This window comes from Prinia subflava, chromosome 5, assembly GCF_021018805.1.
Source record: "Prinia subflava isolate CZ2003 ecotype Zambia chromosome 5, Cam_Psub_1.2, whole genome shotgun sequence".
NCBI lineage: Eukaryota > Metazoa > Chordata > Aves > Passeriformes > Cisticolidae > Prinia > Prinia subflava.
The window spans coordinates 33,150,194-33,164,471 of record NC_086251.1 but is presented as its reverse complement, the minus strand read 5'-3'; the positions used below and the strand labels follow the sequence as shown (position 1 = coordinate 33,164,471).

At 47.3% G+C, this 14,278-nt stretch overlaps 1 protein-coding gene and 1 long non-coding RNA gene across 6 annotated transcripts in view; one reads left to right on the top strand and one right to left on the bottom strand.

Annotated features, from left to right (window-relative positions):
• The window catches only part of MEIS2 (Meis homeobox 2), a 172,556-nt gene extending 169,126 nt beyond the window's left edge, over nt 1-3,430 (bottom strand). The window contains exons 1-2 of one of the 5 annotated variants that reach the window (XM_063398824.1): nt 3,286-3,430; nt 682-914 (exon numbers count right to left, since the gene is read on the bottom strand). In XM_063398824.1, the coding sequence (XP_063254894.1) occupies nt 682-887 (206 nt within the window). In that variant the 5' untranslated portion in view covers nt 888-914; nt 3,286-3,430. Of the gene's footprint in view, nt 1-681; nt 915-1,443; nt 1,599-1,932; nt 2,941-3,285 lie in introns of those variants that run through there. The other 4 variants (XM_063398826.1, XM_063398825.1, XM_063398822.1 and 1 more) reach the window with 4 other exon arrangements.
• On the top strand, nt 1,772-11,756 carry LOC134551330 (uncharacterized). Its single transcript, XR_010080557.1, has 3 exons — nt 1,772-1,907; nt 4,827-4,905; nt 5,634-11,756. It is a non-coding gene; the product is annotated as an uncharacterized LOC134551330 (long non-coding RNA).
• Nucleotides 11,757-14,278: the final 2,522 nt, after the last annotated feature.

The following is a 14,278-nucleotide window of genomic DNA, read 5'->3' as shown; positions in this document are numbered from 1 at the left end:
TGGTATTATGGCACAGAGGAGAACACCAGAACAACACTTCTCCAACTAAAATCCAGAGCAATGAGAGTCTCTAACTCCTAAGTGGGGCCTTTCCAAGACAGATAAAAACCGAAAAAAAACCCAACTAAAAAACTCCCAAAAAATCACTGGTAAGAAAAGACACCCCCTCCCCACCCCCCCCCCCCCCGGCCAAAAAAATCACACAACACACACACATACAAAAGAGGAAAAACCGAATAAATAAAAAAATTAAAAAAAAAAAAAAAAAAAAAAAATGGAAGGACAAGGCTATTCTCTCCAACCCAGCCTCTCTCCTGAAGAGGTCTGTTTTCCAGCACCCGTTTCCCGTGGGTGCTGGAACCTCAGCCGAGTCAGGCTGGGATCGCCCTCGTCCCGGGATCGCCCTCGTCCCGAAAACGTCCTCGAAACGAGATCGCCGGCCACGGCAGTGCCACCGGGCGGGTCTCCCTCCGGAGCGGGCTGCTGGGGGCTGCCCTGCCGCCGCCTTCCCCGCGGACTCCCCGGGCTGCCCCCGCCCCGCTCCGCTCCCGGCCCGGCTGGCCGCTGCCGGCGCGGCCCCGCGGGAGCTCCCGCTGCCCGCCCCGCTCCTGCCCCGGCCGCTCCGCGGGCAACAGCGCTGCGGAGCCGGGCCCTGGCGCCGGGCGGCCCGGCGGCACCTACCCGTAAATCGCATCCTTGTCCCGCTTCAGAGCGTCGTTGACAGCGGAGCCCATGCTGGCCGGCATGACATTGGGGTGCGGGGCGTGGGCGCCGTAGTGCTGTCCGGCGTGGAGCGGCGGCCCATGGTTGAGGTGGTGCACCGGGGGGATCGGCCGGGGGGCGTGGGGGTCCCCGTACATGGACGCCGGCACCCCTACTCCGTCCATCCCGCCGTAGTGGGGCAGCTCATCGTACTGTCAAAGAGCGGGCCGGAAGAGAAGAAAGAAAAAGAAAGAGGAGAAGAGAGGGGGAAATAAAAAAACAAACAAACAACAACAACAAAAGTCAGAAGAGAGCAAAGCACCCGGACAGACACAAACACAGCAAAAAAAAACAAGAACAGCCACAACAGAGAGAGAAATGCTCAAAATGAAATCAGCTGGGGCCGGGAGCAGTGGCTGGAGGGGCTGAAGAAGGAGTGGGGGTGAGAGGAGAGGTAAAAGGGGAAAGTGTGTTTGCCTGTCTGCGTGTGTGGGGGAAGATGGTCCTCTTCAGCACAGGCAGGAGAAACCCTAACAAGGAAACGGGGATGAAAAGGAAGGAAACGGAGGAGAGAAACTAGAGTTACTCTGCATTAGAAAAGAAGGCAAAAAAAAAAAAATAAATAAACAAGCAGAATCAAAACCAACTAGATAAATAAATCAACACTAGAAAAGAGAGAGGAAAGGCAGAGTGCATCGGGAGGAGGGAGGGAGATAAAGGGGGAAATAATCTGAAAGTTACCAGAAACATTATTTAGTAGCAATTCCCCTTGTCCTTGTCACAGCCAGAGGGAAAAAAAAAAGAAAAAAAAAAGAAAAAAAAAAGAAAGAAAGAAAAAAAGAGGCAGCTATATGTGTATACATATATATACATTCGTGTATACACAGACACACATATGTATTTCTTAGTCTTTGCTAGGCAGCAGCAGTAGCGGTGGCGGCAGCAGCAGCAGCAAGCTTTCCCCTGTGAAACCCGTGCTACTGAGCAGGCAGAGAGCAGGGAAATCGCGCTGCTGGGGAAAAAGCTAGAGAGGAAAAAAGCGTGGAACAATTGCGGAGAGGCACACACACAGAGACACTCATGCACACACACAAAAAGCCAGCGAATAATTTTTGCTGCTATTTTTTAATAGTGGCCGCCATCATCAGCAGCAACAGAGGAGAGCAAATCGGACAGGCCCCTCTTAAGAGAGGATTTATATATAGGTAAGTGTTGGAGATTTAAACCTACCCTTTGCGCCATCAGTCTGCGCTCCAATAAACTCCTGGATGTGTCGTATATTTAATATCCCAGTCCAGCAAAGAAAGTGATTTAGAGTGAAGAAGATTCCTTTTTTTTTTTTTTTTGTAACCCACTTATAGACTTCTCCTATCCTCCAATATGGGTAAATAATAATAATAACAACAACAATAACAACAACAATATGTAAAAAACAGTCAAGAACCACGATGAGTTTCTGTGTTTTCTTCTTTTTTTCTGTCTCTTTCTCTTTCCTTTTTCTGTCTCTCTTTTTCCTTTTTTCTTTCTCTACGCAAAAAAAAAAAAAAAAAAAAAAAAAAAAAAAAAAAAAAAAAAAATTGTCAAGCCCCCAAACTGAAGGTTACGATCGGCCCGTCAGCAACCCACATGTAACCAAACTGTCGTGTCTCATGGCTTTTTGCCACTCCAGCTGTCAATCAAAGCCAGGGAATGTCAAGGTAGTGAATGAATGATGGTTGATGATGATGAAGAAGAGAGGAGGAATCTTTTTAACCCCGGCTTCTTCTTCCAGTAACTCCGTGCTCGGGTTTTGCCTTTTAGGATCGCTTATAGGGTTGTTGGTTTTGGTTTTGTTTTGTTTTTTTTCAAAGTACTGTGAAGGGGGGTGGGGAAAGATGCGAAGAAAAATTGAATAGTTTGCAAAGCCCGGACTTCCCCCTCTCTCCTTTTGGTTTGGTTTTGGTTTTTTTTTTTTTTTTTTCCTCCCGGCAGGTATTTTGTCTCCCTCTCTCCCTCACTCCCTGGGATGAGTGAGTGTCAGTAAGTGTTGGCAGGTTGGCTGCCGGCTGCCTTATAGAAGAGGCTCAGTTTTGCGGCGCTGATCGGCGGGAGAATGAAGTGACGGAACCCGGAAGTAGTGGTGGCCATAGCCAGTCCTGCAGCGCGGCGGCGGCGGCGGCGGGGAGCGGCGGCGGGGAGCGGCGGCGGCGGGGAGCGGCGGGGCGCGGCGGAGGGCGCGGGCGCGGGGCGGCGGGGCGCCCCAGCCGGCGGAGCGCCGGGGATGCGCAGCGCGGCGGCGGGGCGGCCGCGGCGCCGCGCGGGGGGAGCCGCGCAGCAGCCCCTGCCCCGAGCGAAGCACGGCGTGTAGGAAGGAGCGAGCGAGCGTGCGAGCGAGAGGGAGGGAGGGAGGGAGCGAGGGAGGGAGGAGGGAGGGAGGGAGCGAGGGAGGGAGCGAGGGAGGGAGGCAGGGGAGGAAGGACAGGGAGAGTGCGTGTGTGCGAGAGGGGGGGAGAGGCAGGGGAAGCTGCAGAGAGCGAGAAGAAAAGTGCGGCAGAAGCCCGGCCCCGGGTCGGTTCGCGCGGGGCCGTCTGAGCGGCGAAATACCTTCCGAGGACCCGCGGCGTCGGGCGGCGCGCGGGGCCGCTCGCGCGGGGCGCCGGCTGCCGCGCGCGCTGCGCGAGCCCGGGGGCTCCGCGAGCTACAGCGCGCGGGGGGGCCGCGCGCAGGGGCCGCGCCCCCGGCAGCGGGGCCGCTCCGGGCCCGCGCGCCCGGCCCCGCCGGCGCCCCGCGCCGCCCGCGCGGCCGCGCCCCGCCGGCCCCTCATGGTGCTCGCCTAAAAATTATTGTGCCGGGGCATGGAGAGAGCGCCTCGTCCGAACCGCGTTGGGCACCGCTCTTCATTAAGTGATCGCTGCTATCAAACACGCTCTGGATGTCTTGAAGTGGGGGAGGGCGGGGAGAGGCGGAGGGAAGAGGGGGGAAATCCCTTTTAGTTTTGCGATTAGGCTGCCGGGCTTTGTAAGGGGCTTAAAAACAAAGTCATGCTCAGTCTTTTGTAGGAGAGATCCAGATGTTATGTAGATTTCTGTTTGCGCGTTCGTTTTGAGCGGGTCCGGCGGCGAGCGCAGTATTTACGCGTGTGTGTGTTGCCGGACTTTACCGCTTATCGACGTTGCGCTTGTGGAATGTACGCTGGAGTATTAGCTCCGTAATGCCTTCTAATGGAAGTGCTAATTACAGTGGGGTTATTTAGCAAATTAAGTGAGATGATGCACCCCCCCCACCCCTGAGTACCAAATGAACTTTTCCGAACACCCAGGCACACACACGCGCGTTAATTTTGGTGCGTTTCTCTCGCCCAATCACTTCGCTGAAGCTACCCCATGCCTTACCTCAGAGCAGTCAATTACCAAAGCTACCCGGGCTCATCAATCATGGGGCATGCTTGAAGTTTAGGGGAGGAGCGATGGTCAAACTATCGATTGCTGCAGTTTTGTCCTCCCCAACCCCCCACCCTCGTTCACGGTCCCCTGCACATAAAATTTAAAACAGACTATCCCGTTAATAGTGGAATTTATCAATGATTATGTACTCGGTTGTGAATGTGGCCTCATACATAGATGCCTTTTGAAAGTCACGGCAGAAAATATAGTATTCCGTTAGATTTTGGGTTGCTTTGCTTTTCGTGGTGATGACGATGCTTTCGGAGGTTTCGGGTTTTTTAACTTTAAGAAAATGACTCAAGGGGTAGTTATAGATATTTGGCCTGATTTTAATAGGCGAAGGGAATGAGCTCCAGAGGTCAATAAACCCCTCCAAAATGATGAATGATTGAGTACCTGTGATGATGATAGTGATTACCGGAGCAATTAAACAGTTTGATTAAATGAGCCATCATAACAATGATGTCTGCGGGAAATCAGCCCTCACGTATAAAGAAAGATAGTGTGGAGAGCTGACAAACGCCAGTGGGCATTCCTGCATGTTCCGCTAGCGCCGAGCCCTGCAGAGCAGGGCTGTATTTACAAATATGAGGGGAATACGGAGAAAAGTCCCTCTCCTACTTTTAGCCAGAGTTGCACCCTGCTTAAAACCCGCCAGAAGCCGGAGAGCAGACACGGGGTTGTTGTTTTTTTTTTTCCTAGAGGATCTCCTCCAAGATTAAAGCTAGTCCTAAGAGCAACCGAATTGCTGTGACTGACTTTCACGGGACTGTAAAGAGAGGTGAGTAGAAGAGCCCTTAGTATGTAGATCTCTTTCAAGCAGTGGTTAAGTCAATTCATTTCGCAGGGAAAAAGCCAGTCTTCTTGTGCAGTATTTTATACTCTGTCGTATAAATCGGTAACGTAATTCAAGATATTCATGGTAATGAATGCTTGGCTAATCCTTTGGGTGCGCGGAGACCTACAGAGCAGTAGGTTATGCAAATCCTTTCCTACTTTTACAGCTGTAGTTTTCTAGCAGATTTTTTTAAGAGATCTAGTCATCGGTGAATGTTATTTGGGTTTTTTTCCTTCTTTCTCCCCCCTCCCTTCCCCCCACTCTCCGCACCCCAAAGATGCCAGATTTCTGCACTTGCATGGAATCATTTGCTTGTGATGCAGCCAGTTTAGAGGACGTGGTTCAAATATTTGTAGCTTCCAAACTTGTTTTTTAACCGTGGCAGTGCAAACCCAGAGCCTTGTCTCTTGAGATATACAAATGTGTCTCTTTTAGAATAGTTTCAGTATCACCAAAGAAGAGTTGTTTCCTTATAAACTGGCTGTGCAAAAGTAATCTAGCTGCAAGGCTCCATGCATTTCTTCAGAGCTCAAGCTGTAAGAGAAGTTCATCAGTTTTCTTCTCAAAAAGAGGTTAGATTGCTTGGCTCACGTAGAAGAAATTATTTTATTGCTTAGAATATAATTTTAGACCACTTTTTTTTTTTTTTTTGCTAATTCTGTTTTTCACAGGAGTCTCTGTAGATCTCAGCTCTCTTGACTAAGAAATTCTGAGAAAACAGACTAAAATCAATGCTGAAAAAAAGCAGCTGAAGTCTTTTGCAGTGTTCAATGCTGCTCCTTTCAATTGTTTATTTTTTTCCTCCCCTCCTAAACTAATTAACCCCCTGCGTTGTCTTGCCCTGCTGTGCATGTTTGTAATCTGGGACAGGGACCAACTTTTGAAAATTATTTTAACTTGATAGAAAGTGAAATTTCATATAGTAAATGAAGATCTTTCATGTTTCTCCTGTGTCTTTTTTTTTTTCCACGTGAAAAGAGTTGAAGCCCTTTTCCTCATCACTATCCCAGTGGATTAAAGCACACAGAGAACGCGGTTTATAAAGCGCTACAGTTTGGCCATTAAAAAGGGATCTCAATTTAGCGCCCTTAAGTGAATGTACTCATCTATTAACAAAGATGCTGTTGGGAGCTCAGAGGAAAATGGGATACGTACGTGCAGAGGGTGAGAGCTTTCACATACTTAGGTGATTTTTTATTTAACCCCCTCCGTCGTCCCCCCCCCAACTGGTGACATTTCTTTAAAAAAAAAAAAAAAAAAAAAAAAAAAAAAAAAAAAAAGGTAATTCGGAAAAATTAAAATGGCTAATTTCCATTTCTCCTGCATCACTTCTAGAACAAGGGCTGTTTTCAGGAAAAGTGTGAGATAAAAGTCGGGGTGGTGTCTGGGTTGGTTTTCCTTTTTTTTTCTTTTTTTTTCTTTTTTTTTTAATACATCGACTAAAAAGTCCAAAGAGAAATGAGGTGTCCGGTATGGAAGTGCATCTCAGTCAACCGCCAGCTCCTTTTGCCGAGGCTGGAAATGGTTTTAACAGGCGGTAAAATTTCATCTTGTGGTGTCAAATTGGGGTCAGTTTGGGGTTAGCGCTCTCAGTGTCCGAGCAGGAGCTGTCCAGCTGTGTGGGGATTCATTAAGGGCAAAAGATCCGTTTCAAGAAAAACAATACAAAGACAATCAGAGGGCTAAAGATCCTCTTCAAATCGCATTTTACAAGTGCACCAGAACAAATATGGATGCTGAAACCTATTCCCTTCAAACTCCCAAATCGGCTTCTTAGCCCTCGGAGGGAGCGAGAGAAAATCCCCTAAAAGTTAGGAAGAGTCTGTTTTCAATCAGCCTTTCCGAAGTGTGGCATCTTAGTCCTTTGCTGGCTTTGAGACATGCCTCTCTTGCTTGCTGGTTACATCTCTCCCTCCCTCCCTCTCTCTCTCTCTCTTTTTCCACAGCCTTGCAAAAGCGGATGGAACAACAGGTAATATTTCAGATTTCAAGAATAAATCCCACCGGAGACCTTAAACTGCTGTTTTGCACGCGCGTGTGCTCCTAGCACAAGATTTAATGCAAATAGAAAGTTTTTAGGGGGAAACAAGCCATGCTTGCACGAAATCCTATTGGACCCTGTTGGAAATTCTGAGCTCTCCTTGTAGGTGATCCTCCAGTCCGATGGGTAATTTAGGCTAGATTTACTTTCCAGTTCCTAGCATTTGTGGAAAGCACCTATTGCTAATCTGGTTTATTAAATTCGCATGGCTTAAATCCTCTTAACGTCCCTACATCTGTTAGGACAATTGACGCCTTGCTACAGGGACAAATAACTTGAACCTTAATCTTGTTTGTAACTTCATTCAATGTTTGTTTGTTTGCGTGCTGAGTTCAAGTATTTTGGATGATGCCATTGTGTTCGGTAACACATAGACTGCATTTAAAAGCAAAACTCCTCTTAGACGGGTCAAGGATATCGTGGAACAACGCGAAAAATTTAGCATATTCGAACTGGCTTTTTATCTCGAACTATCATTCTAGGCAATGTGTCGTAATTAATGAAGAAAGCAATATGCCTGTTAAAATGTGGATGCGGGACATTACCGTGACACCGTAGTGAAATTCACGTCAATTTTACTTTTTGTTTTGCTTGCAAGGCGAAGTGTGGAGTTTAAATAGTACCTTTTTCTTTTTATAATCGGGACTGTGCCACAGTTAAATTCCTACCCCCAAACCCACTCTTTGCCACACTCTCCTTTGCCCTTACGGTTGCTTTTTACAACTTCAGTCACTTTTTATTCGTCTCAGCACTCTTTGATTCGCCTCCGACTTCCCGCAGCTGCAAGACTTTCGAGGTCCCATCTCGGGTGCCCCTGTGAAATCACGCACGTTTTAGCTTCTGCAGATCACTGGGTTCATTTAGCTCCTCACCCTGATCCCCCCGCCTGCCACTAGTGTACTTCGCTTTTCAGTAATGTATTATTATTTGCCGAAAATCTTTCTAGTCCTGAAAGTCAATTGTAGCCCATCACGGTGAACTTTTCTTGACCTCGACTGCGGTGTGACTGAGATCTTTGGGAGCCGGATTAGGAGGAGGTTCATTTACTTACCTGTTAACTTCGCTCTTTACTCTTTCTTTCACCCCGTCCGCCCTCTTTGTTTTTAGAGGGAAAAACCCCAACCCTGCACGAAACAGGAGGGATGCGGGGTCGTCCTGGCCTGCCGCCCCCTTTGTGGCGGTGTGTGCCCGGGGCGCGGGCTGCATCCCGGCTCTGTCGGGCCGCCCCGGCCGCGCTGCCATCGGCAGCGCTCTAGCGCTATCTGGCGGGGCTCCAGCAGCGCTCCGCCGAGCCGCGCTCCGCCGGCCCGGCCCGGCCCGCCGCCCGCGGGGCTCGCTCCGCCGCCGCGGGGCCCCGGCCCAGCCGCTCCCGCGGGACGTACATGTGGCCCAGCCCCGCGTTCCATCCCCCAGGGGCGACACCCGCCGTGGGAAGGGGCAGAGAGATGAACCCCTTCGCCTTTGTCCGGTTTATCTCACGCGGGTAGGTGTGAAGCACTAAAGTCAGACAAGAGATGCTATTTTTTTTTTTCCTAACTTTTTATTTTATTTAGGCTAGAATGTTTGTAAAAGTGGAGACCATAACACCGACATGTGTATTTCCATCACACACCAGAGGGAAAAAAAAAGAAGAAAAAAAATAAGAAAAAAAAAGAAAAAAAGAAAACAACCACAAACCTGTCAGGGCTTCCCACTTAACAGTGCTTGCACTGGGTAGTTAAAAATCTAGTTTGCAATTGTTCGAAGAAGCCCGAAGCATGAAAAAAAAATTAATCTTTCCAGTATGGCATGGTAACCAAGAGGACAGTTAGGGCAAACTAAATGGCTTTAGTGTGGTATCAGAGAAGCCGCAAAGGCTTCAAACTCTGCTCAGAGCTCTGCTCTAGCTCACTCAAAATATCCCCTTTTGTTCTCCAGCTGCCTATAAAACTCCAGAAGAGGAGCGCTCTCATTTTTACACTGGAGTTCTCGGTCCGGAGAGAACAATATACTCCTACCTCTTTTGAAATGATCCGGAGACTCTCACAACACGCAGGCAATCACTCGAAGCACGAAATTCCCCTTTTTTTTTTTTTTTTTTTTCCCCAAGAACTGCTCAGCCCATTGTTTGAAGTGGGATTCAGTGCACAGCCCAAAGAGAAAAGGGAAAGAAAATCTTGAGAGCCCGGTTTGGTATTGCACAGAGAGAGAGCTGACAAAATATTATAGTGTGTTTCCTAGAAGTACATGGTGAGAGCCGGCGGTGTGTTCCCGAAAAGAGGTTGCTTTTTATTTCCACCACCACCCCCCCAAGATTGTGATTGTCTTTGTATGTCTTTCTTTTGATCCCACAAAGAGAATGCAATATACATATATGTGTTTGCTCTCCCCGCAAGAAATGCCATACAATGGAATATGCGGCCGGTTAGTCCTCATAATGCTTAGTTTTGCTGTAATTAATTGAAAACAGTTATTAGGTCGTCACTGGCAATAGCGTAAATAATTGCAGCAGATTTTTACTTAAAATTGACCGGTCATAGAGTGATAGATCGATTCGAGGTATAAAAATGATGTATCAAAACATCAATGTCGATTATTTGAAATATTGTAGTCGAATCTTTTTATTGCTTCATCGGTTAAGTGTCTGAAAGTGCTGTGTTCCAACATATATTTATGTTGTCAATACTGTCAAAACTGTCAGTTTTATTACAGTGGATTTGTAATACATTTCGGATTTGCTCATTTACATAAAATGTCCACCTCAGATACCCCTCCTTTTCTCCATCTCTGGAAATCTGTGTCAGTTTAATGAAAGGATTCAAGACTCATACCTGAAGAGGAAAAAAAAAAAAAAAAAAAAAAAGGAAAGGCAAAAAAATAGGAAAAAAAAAAAAAAAAAAGAGAAGGAGGTATTGCTCCATTATGTCCAATTTTAACATCCATTTGGAAAGCTCAGGCTATTTCTGACTCGCCAAAAGAGGGAATTCCTACCCCCTCCCTCCCCTGGCCCCGCTTATTTTCCCAGTAGAATTTAAACACTTTTCTACTCTCACACCTAGATTAAACTCTCCAGGAGAATTGAGAAATTGTACAGGGATGCAGTAACAAGCCATAGCACACCTGCGAGTGCCGCAACCTTCCTAAAGAGAGCAACAACCCCCCGAACCATGCACACACGCGCATGGTTTTGAATCCTGCTAGAAAGAAGGAGACAAAAGGAGCAATAAATATGTGTGTGATCCTTTCCTAACGATTTGGAGCCCAAAGGAAAAAAGCAAACTCTAAGCAATATTGGGCATTTGATGGCCCCCGCCCCTATTTTATCAGGGTCTGATCGATGTGATTATTCCCTTTAACTGTAAGCAGTGGTTTTTTATTAGCATGATCTCAGGCAACTCTCTAATTTTCTCCAAGAGCCCAGCTGAAGGATGGAGAAATTCAGGAATAAATAAAGAAATCCATTTGCACTATAAACTTTCTTCGATAGAACAAACAGTGAAATTAGGCAGATAACTTTATTCCCCACCCCTTTCCGAGGATGAGGGTGTTTCAAAGGTGTTGGTGAGATGGACCTGAGGGGTGTGTGTGTGTTGGTCTCCTTCCCCCTTCCTCCAACCCCCCATCCCTCCCCCCCTCCCGGGATATCTATGTTTAAATAGATGCTGAAGAGATTTCTGAGTTCACGGGAAAGAAGGAATGTTAGTTAAGGGAATGGCAGCGCGCCTGGCAGGTATTTTAATGACTGTCCCTTCCTTTGAACACTTTCAATTTCTCTGCTTCTTGTGCAGAATATGTTTCCCAAACCAAGTATGATTTCTTTTGTAACTCTCGTGTGTGTTTGTGATCCCTTCTGAGGTAAATTGAGAAGTACGCTGCGCAAAAGGAGGAAATCGCCCCTGGGGTGCTTTGTTTACTTTGGTTTGTAAAATCCTGCTAGGAGATGGTTTCCTCAGTGTGTGGCAAGTGTTTCTTCAAGAAATTCATCAGCCCTTCTACAATTACTTCGAGCTCCGAGGGAAGAAAGCTGCCATCACTTTCTCACATCCCAAGGTGTTGCACGGGGGAGAGAAGAAAAGGCTGGAGCATTTAATTATAATGGGGAGGGGTAGGGGGTGGGGAGAACGGAGGCTGCAGAAACCCGTCCCAAGCCTGTACCTGGAAAAGAAAAACCTGCAAGGGTATATTTGGAAAGCGTGTGCCATTTAGGCATGGGAAAAGTACCCCGTCTTGTGCAGTAATTAGTCTGAACAATAAACATAATTGGAACAAAATCAGTTGGAAGTTTCTGCGTTTTTAATTACGTTTCATTTTGTGGTAAGCCGTAAAATTATGAATGCCTCTCAATTAAACACTATCCACTTGTAAAGCATTTAACAACAATTATTCCTTAATCAGTTGGAATGTTAGCCACAAATGATGCTGTTAAACATCAAAGGGACGCCTTAGACGTTACCTTTTAGTCATAAGTAAGAGGATTAATTTCTATAATTAGAGGGGATAAATATGTGCATAAATAAATCTATTTTTTTACATGTTCTCATACTGTCTGGGAGAGGCGAGGATCTTTGACACTGCTCGCACTCGCAGCTTGCCCCGGTCGGAGGGGAGCCGGGAGCAGCGACGTGAGAAGAGCCCTGCGGGGAGCCCCGCTCCTGCGCGCAGCTCCTCCGGCGCCGGCCCGTCCCCCGCGGCCGCACCGCGGCTGGGCTGGCCTGCGCTTCGTGCCCACCACGGACAAGGGCTTCGGGGGAATTTACTCCCCTGCTCGGTTTTTATTTACCTGGGTTTTTTGTTTTTGTTTGTTGGGGGGGGGGGGGGGGGGGGGCTTTTTTAGGGCACCTGTGATTTACCTGGCGGTTCATTTCCCTTGGGTACAATTTGCTGTCCCCAAACGAAGCTGGAGATTTGAGTCGAATACCGCAAATAAAATTAGCATGACCTTGATTACACCCCGTATGAATATCTCATTTACCTAATGACTTTATGTCACGTACGCAGAGGGTCAATTTCCTTTTAACCTTTCCCATTGCTGCAGTAAGCATTCTTTTATAATCAATGGCTGTTTGAATAATCAATTCGCATTTTATGATCCCTGACAAACTCAATATATGTGTGCCTGTTTTCAGCAAAGCAGCCGGCCCCGCTCCGCGCCGTTTCCACGTCCGAAGAGTTTGCGGCGGGGTTTCCCGGCTCCCCGGGGAGCGCTGCCGGGCTGCTCCCGGCTCCGCGCAGAGCCCGCGCCGCGCCCTCCGGGCCGGCACAAAGGCTCCGGCCAGCATCCCCGCATCTCCTCCGCGCTCGCAATCCGCCTAGTTTCCCGCTAGCTCAGCCCGAAATATGCGGCCTTCCCGCCTTCTCCCTCGGTCTCCTTAGGAATGTGCAGAGTGTTCCCCTCTTTGGTCCTTGCTGGGACAACCAGCCGTGGGGACACGGTTTCCCCGCCTGTGCAGCCAAAGGCAGGCAGTCGCCCGGTAGCCCGACCTCCCTGAACCCTGCCGAGAGGGACCTGGTGTCCTCGGCCACACTGGCACCTGTGAAACCTCGAATGAGTCCTTGCCTCAGCCTCACTGTACTGCTGACGTTCGGGAGCCTCACTCACTGCTACCAGCCCTCTTTTATTGCCTGTCAGTCACCTCCAAACCCTGGGTAGGGAAAGATGTCCCAAAGAGCAGCCTCCTAGCACAACTCAAGTGCAGGAGTGTATGCAGACAGGAGGAGGGTTAGGGCAAGCTGAACTTAGCAAGTGTTTTTTCTATAAGTAGCTCACATTTGCTGTGATCTATGTTGTGAGCTGGGAACTGAGACTTATTGCAACCCCGTTCCCTCTATTGGATAATTAATGCTGATTCATAGCAGGTTCTACCTACGAATGTGTGTTTCATTTTTCTCTGCGGGGTCCATGGTTCTTTGGTATGTTGTTATTCCCTGAAAGGTAATTGCACTTGATATTCTCTCGGGGAAGGCTCATTAGCCAAGGGCAGGGTGGCGTTGCCAATCTCAGTCTCTTTCAACAACTCAATGCAAACATTCGCCCCAGAGGTTCAGTACAGCACTCCCAGCTCACAAAATAGTTTTTGGGTACAACATTTCTCTTGAAAAGCCTTAGGTACATATATATTTTCCACCCAAGCAGGAAGCATTTTGGTTTAGGGGGTTTTAGATTAACCCTTCACTGTAAGTGGTCAAAGCTACACAAGAAGATTAGACATGTTTACTTGGATTGCAGGATTTTGCCCTTCCTTTTGTAAATAACCAGGACACAACCCTGGATGAAACAGTGGAAAAGGTACCACATCTCACACTCGTCTGTATTCAGTCCTTTACACACACTTAACATTTACAAAATGAACCTTGAAAATATTTTTCCACTGCCCACCATTACAGACCTATATTTGACCTCTTTCTCATCCATGTCTGCTGTCATCTCTAGCTCCTTTTATCTCTCTTGCTAAATCAATTACCTCACTAATGAAAGACAATGAAACTCAGGTATAAGGTAAGTTAGGGAACATAGAGTCGTTAATACTACTACTTTATGAAGGTGAATCCTCCATGATTGTTCCAATTTTATTTTTTCCCTCTGTTGCTCATAATTTTGAAAAGCTTATTCTTTCATTTGAGTCTTGTCAGGTTGAGAAGGATGATTCACAGTAACAGTGCAGAGAAGATCCCATTCTCACAGAAGAAAATGGTCCCCACAGGAGAATGAAGAGGAAGCAGAAGGACAACATCTAGACTTAACAAGTTCTCAGACATCACCATGTTTTCCATGTTAGAATAAAAGGATCTAGGAATTTTTATTTATGGTGAATTAGATGGGATATTCTTCTTGGTAATGGTGTTAAAGGGCAGAGACTGGTCATAATTCCAAATAATGGGCCCTGTGTCTAAAATGTACATGTAACTATCTTACTGCATTTACATACTTCTACTTACCATGATTTTCCTATCACCATTAGCCAAGAACTCAGAAAGCAAAACTAATCTATGCTGAATCACCATGGACTTTAATGTTAGTACATTAGAAAGGACATTGTCCTACACTGTGACTATACAGCAAATAGCTCTAAAAGACTAGACACACGTGTCACCAGTTTTAATTCTCACCGACCAGAAGGGCTGCCAATCATTCCATACACCTCACCTATTAAGGGGATCACAAGTTCATAGAAAAACATCTCAGTGCTGAGAATCTCTGTCAACAATGTTTTCCACGCTGACAGTGATGCCTTGGGAGGCTACCTACAACAGAGGCTAGACAGTGTTAAAGGAATGAAGCAGGTATTTATTAAAAGG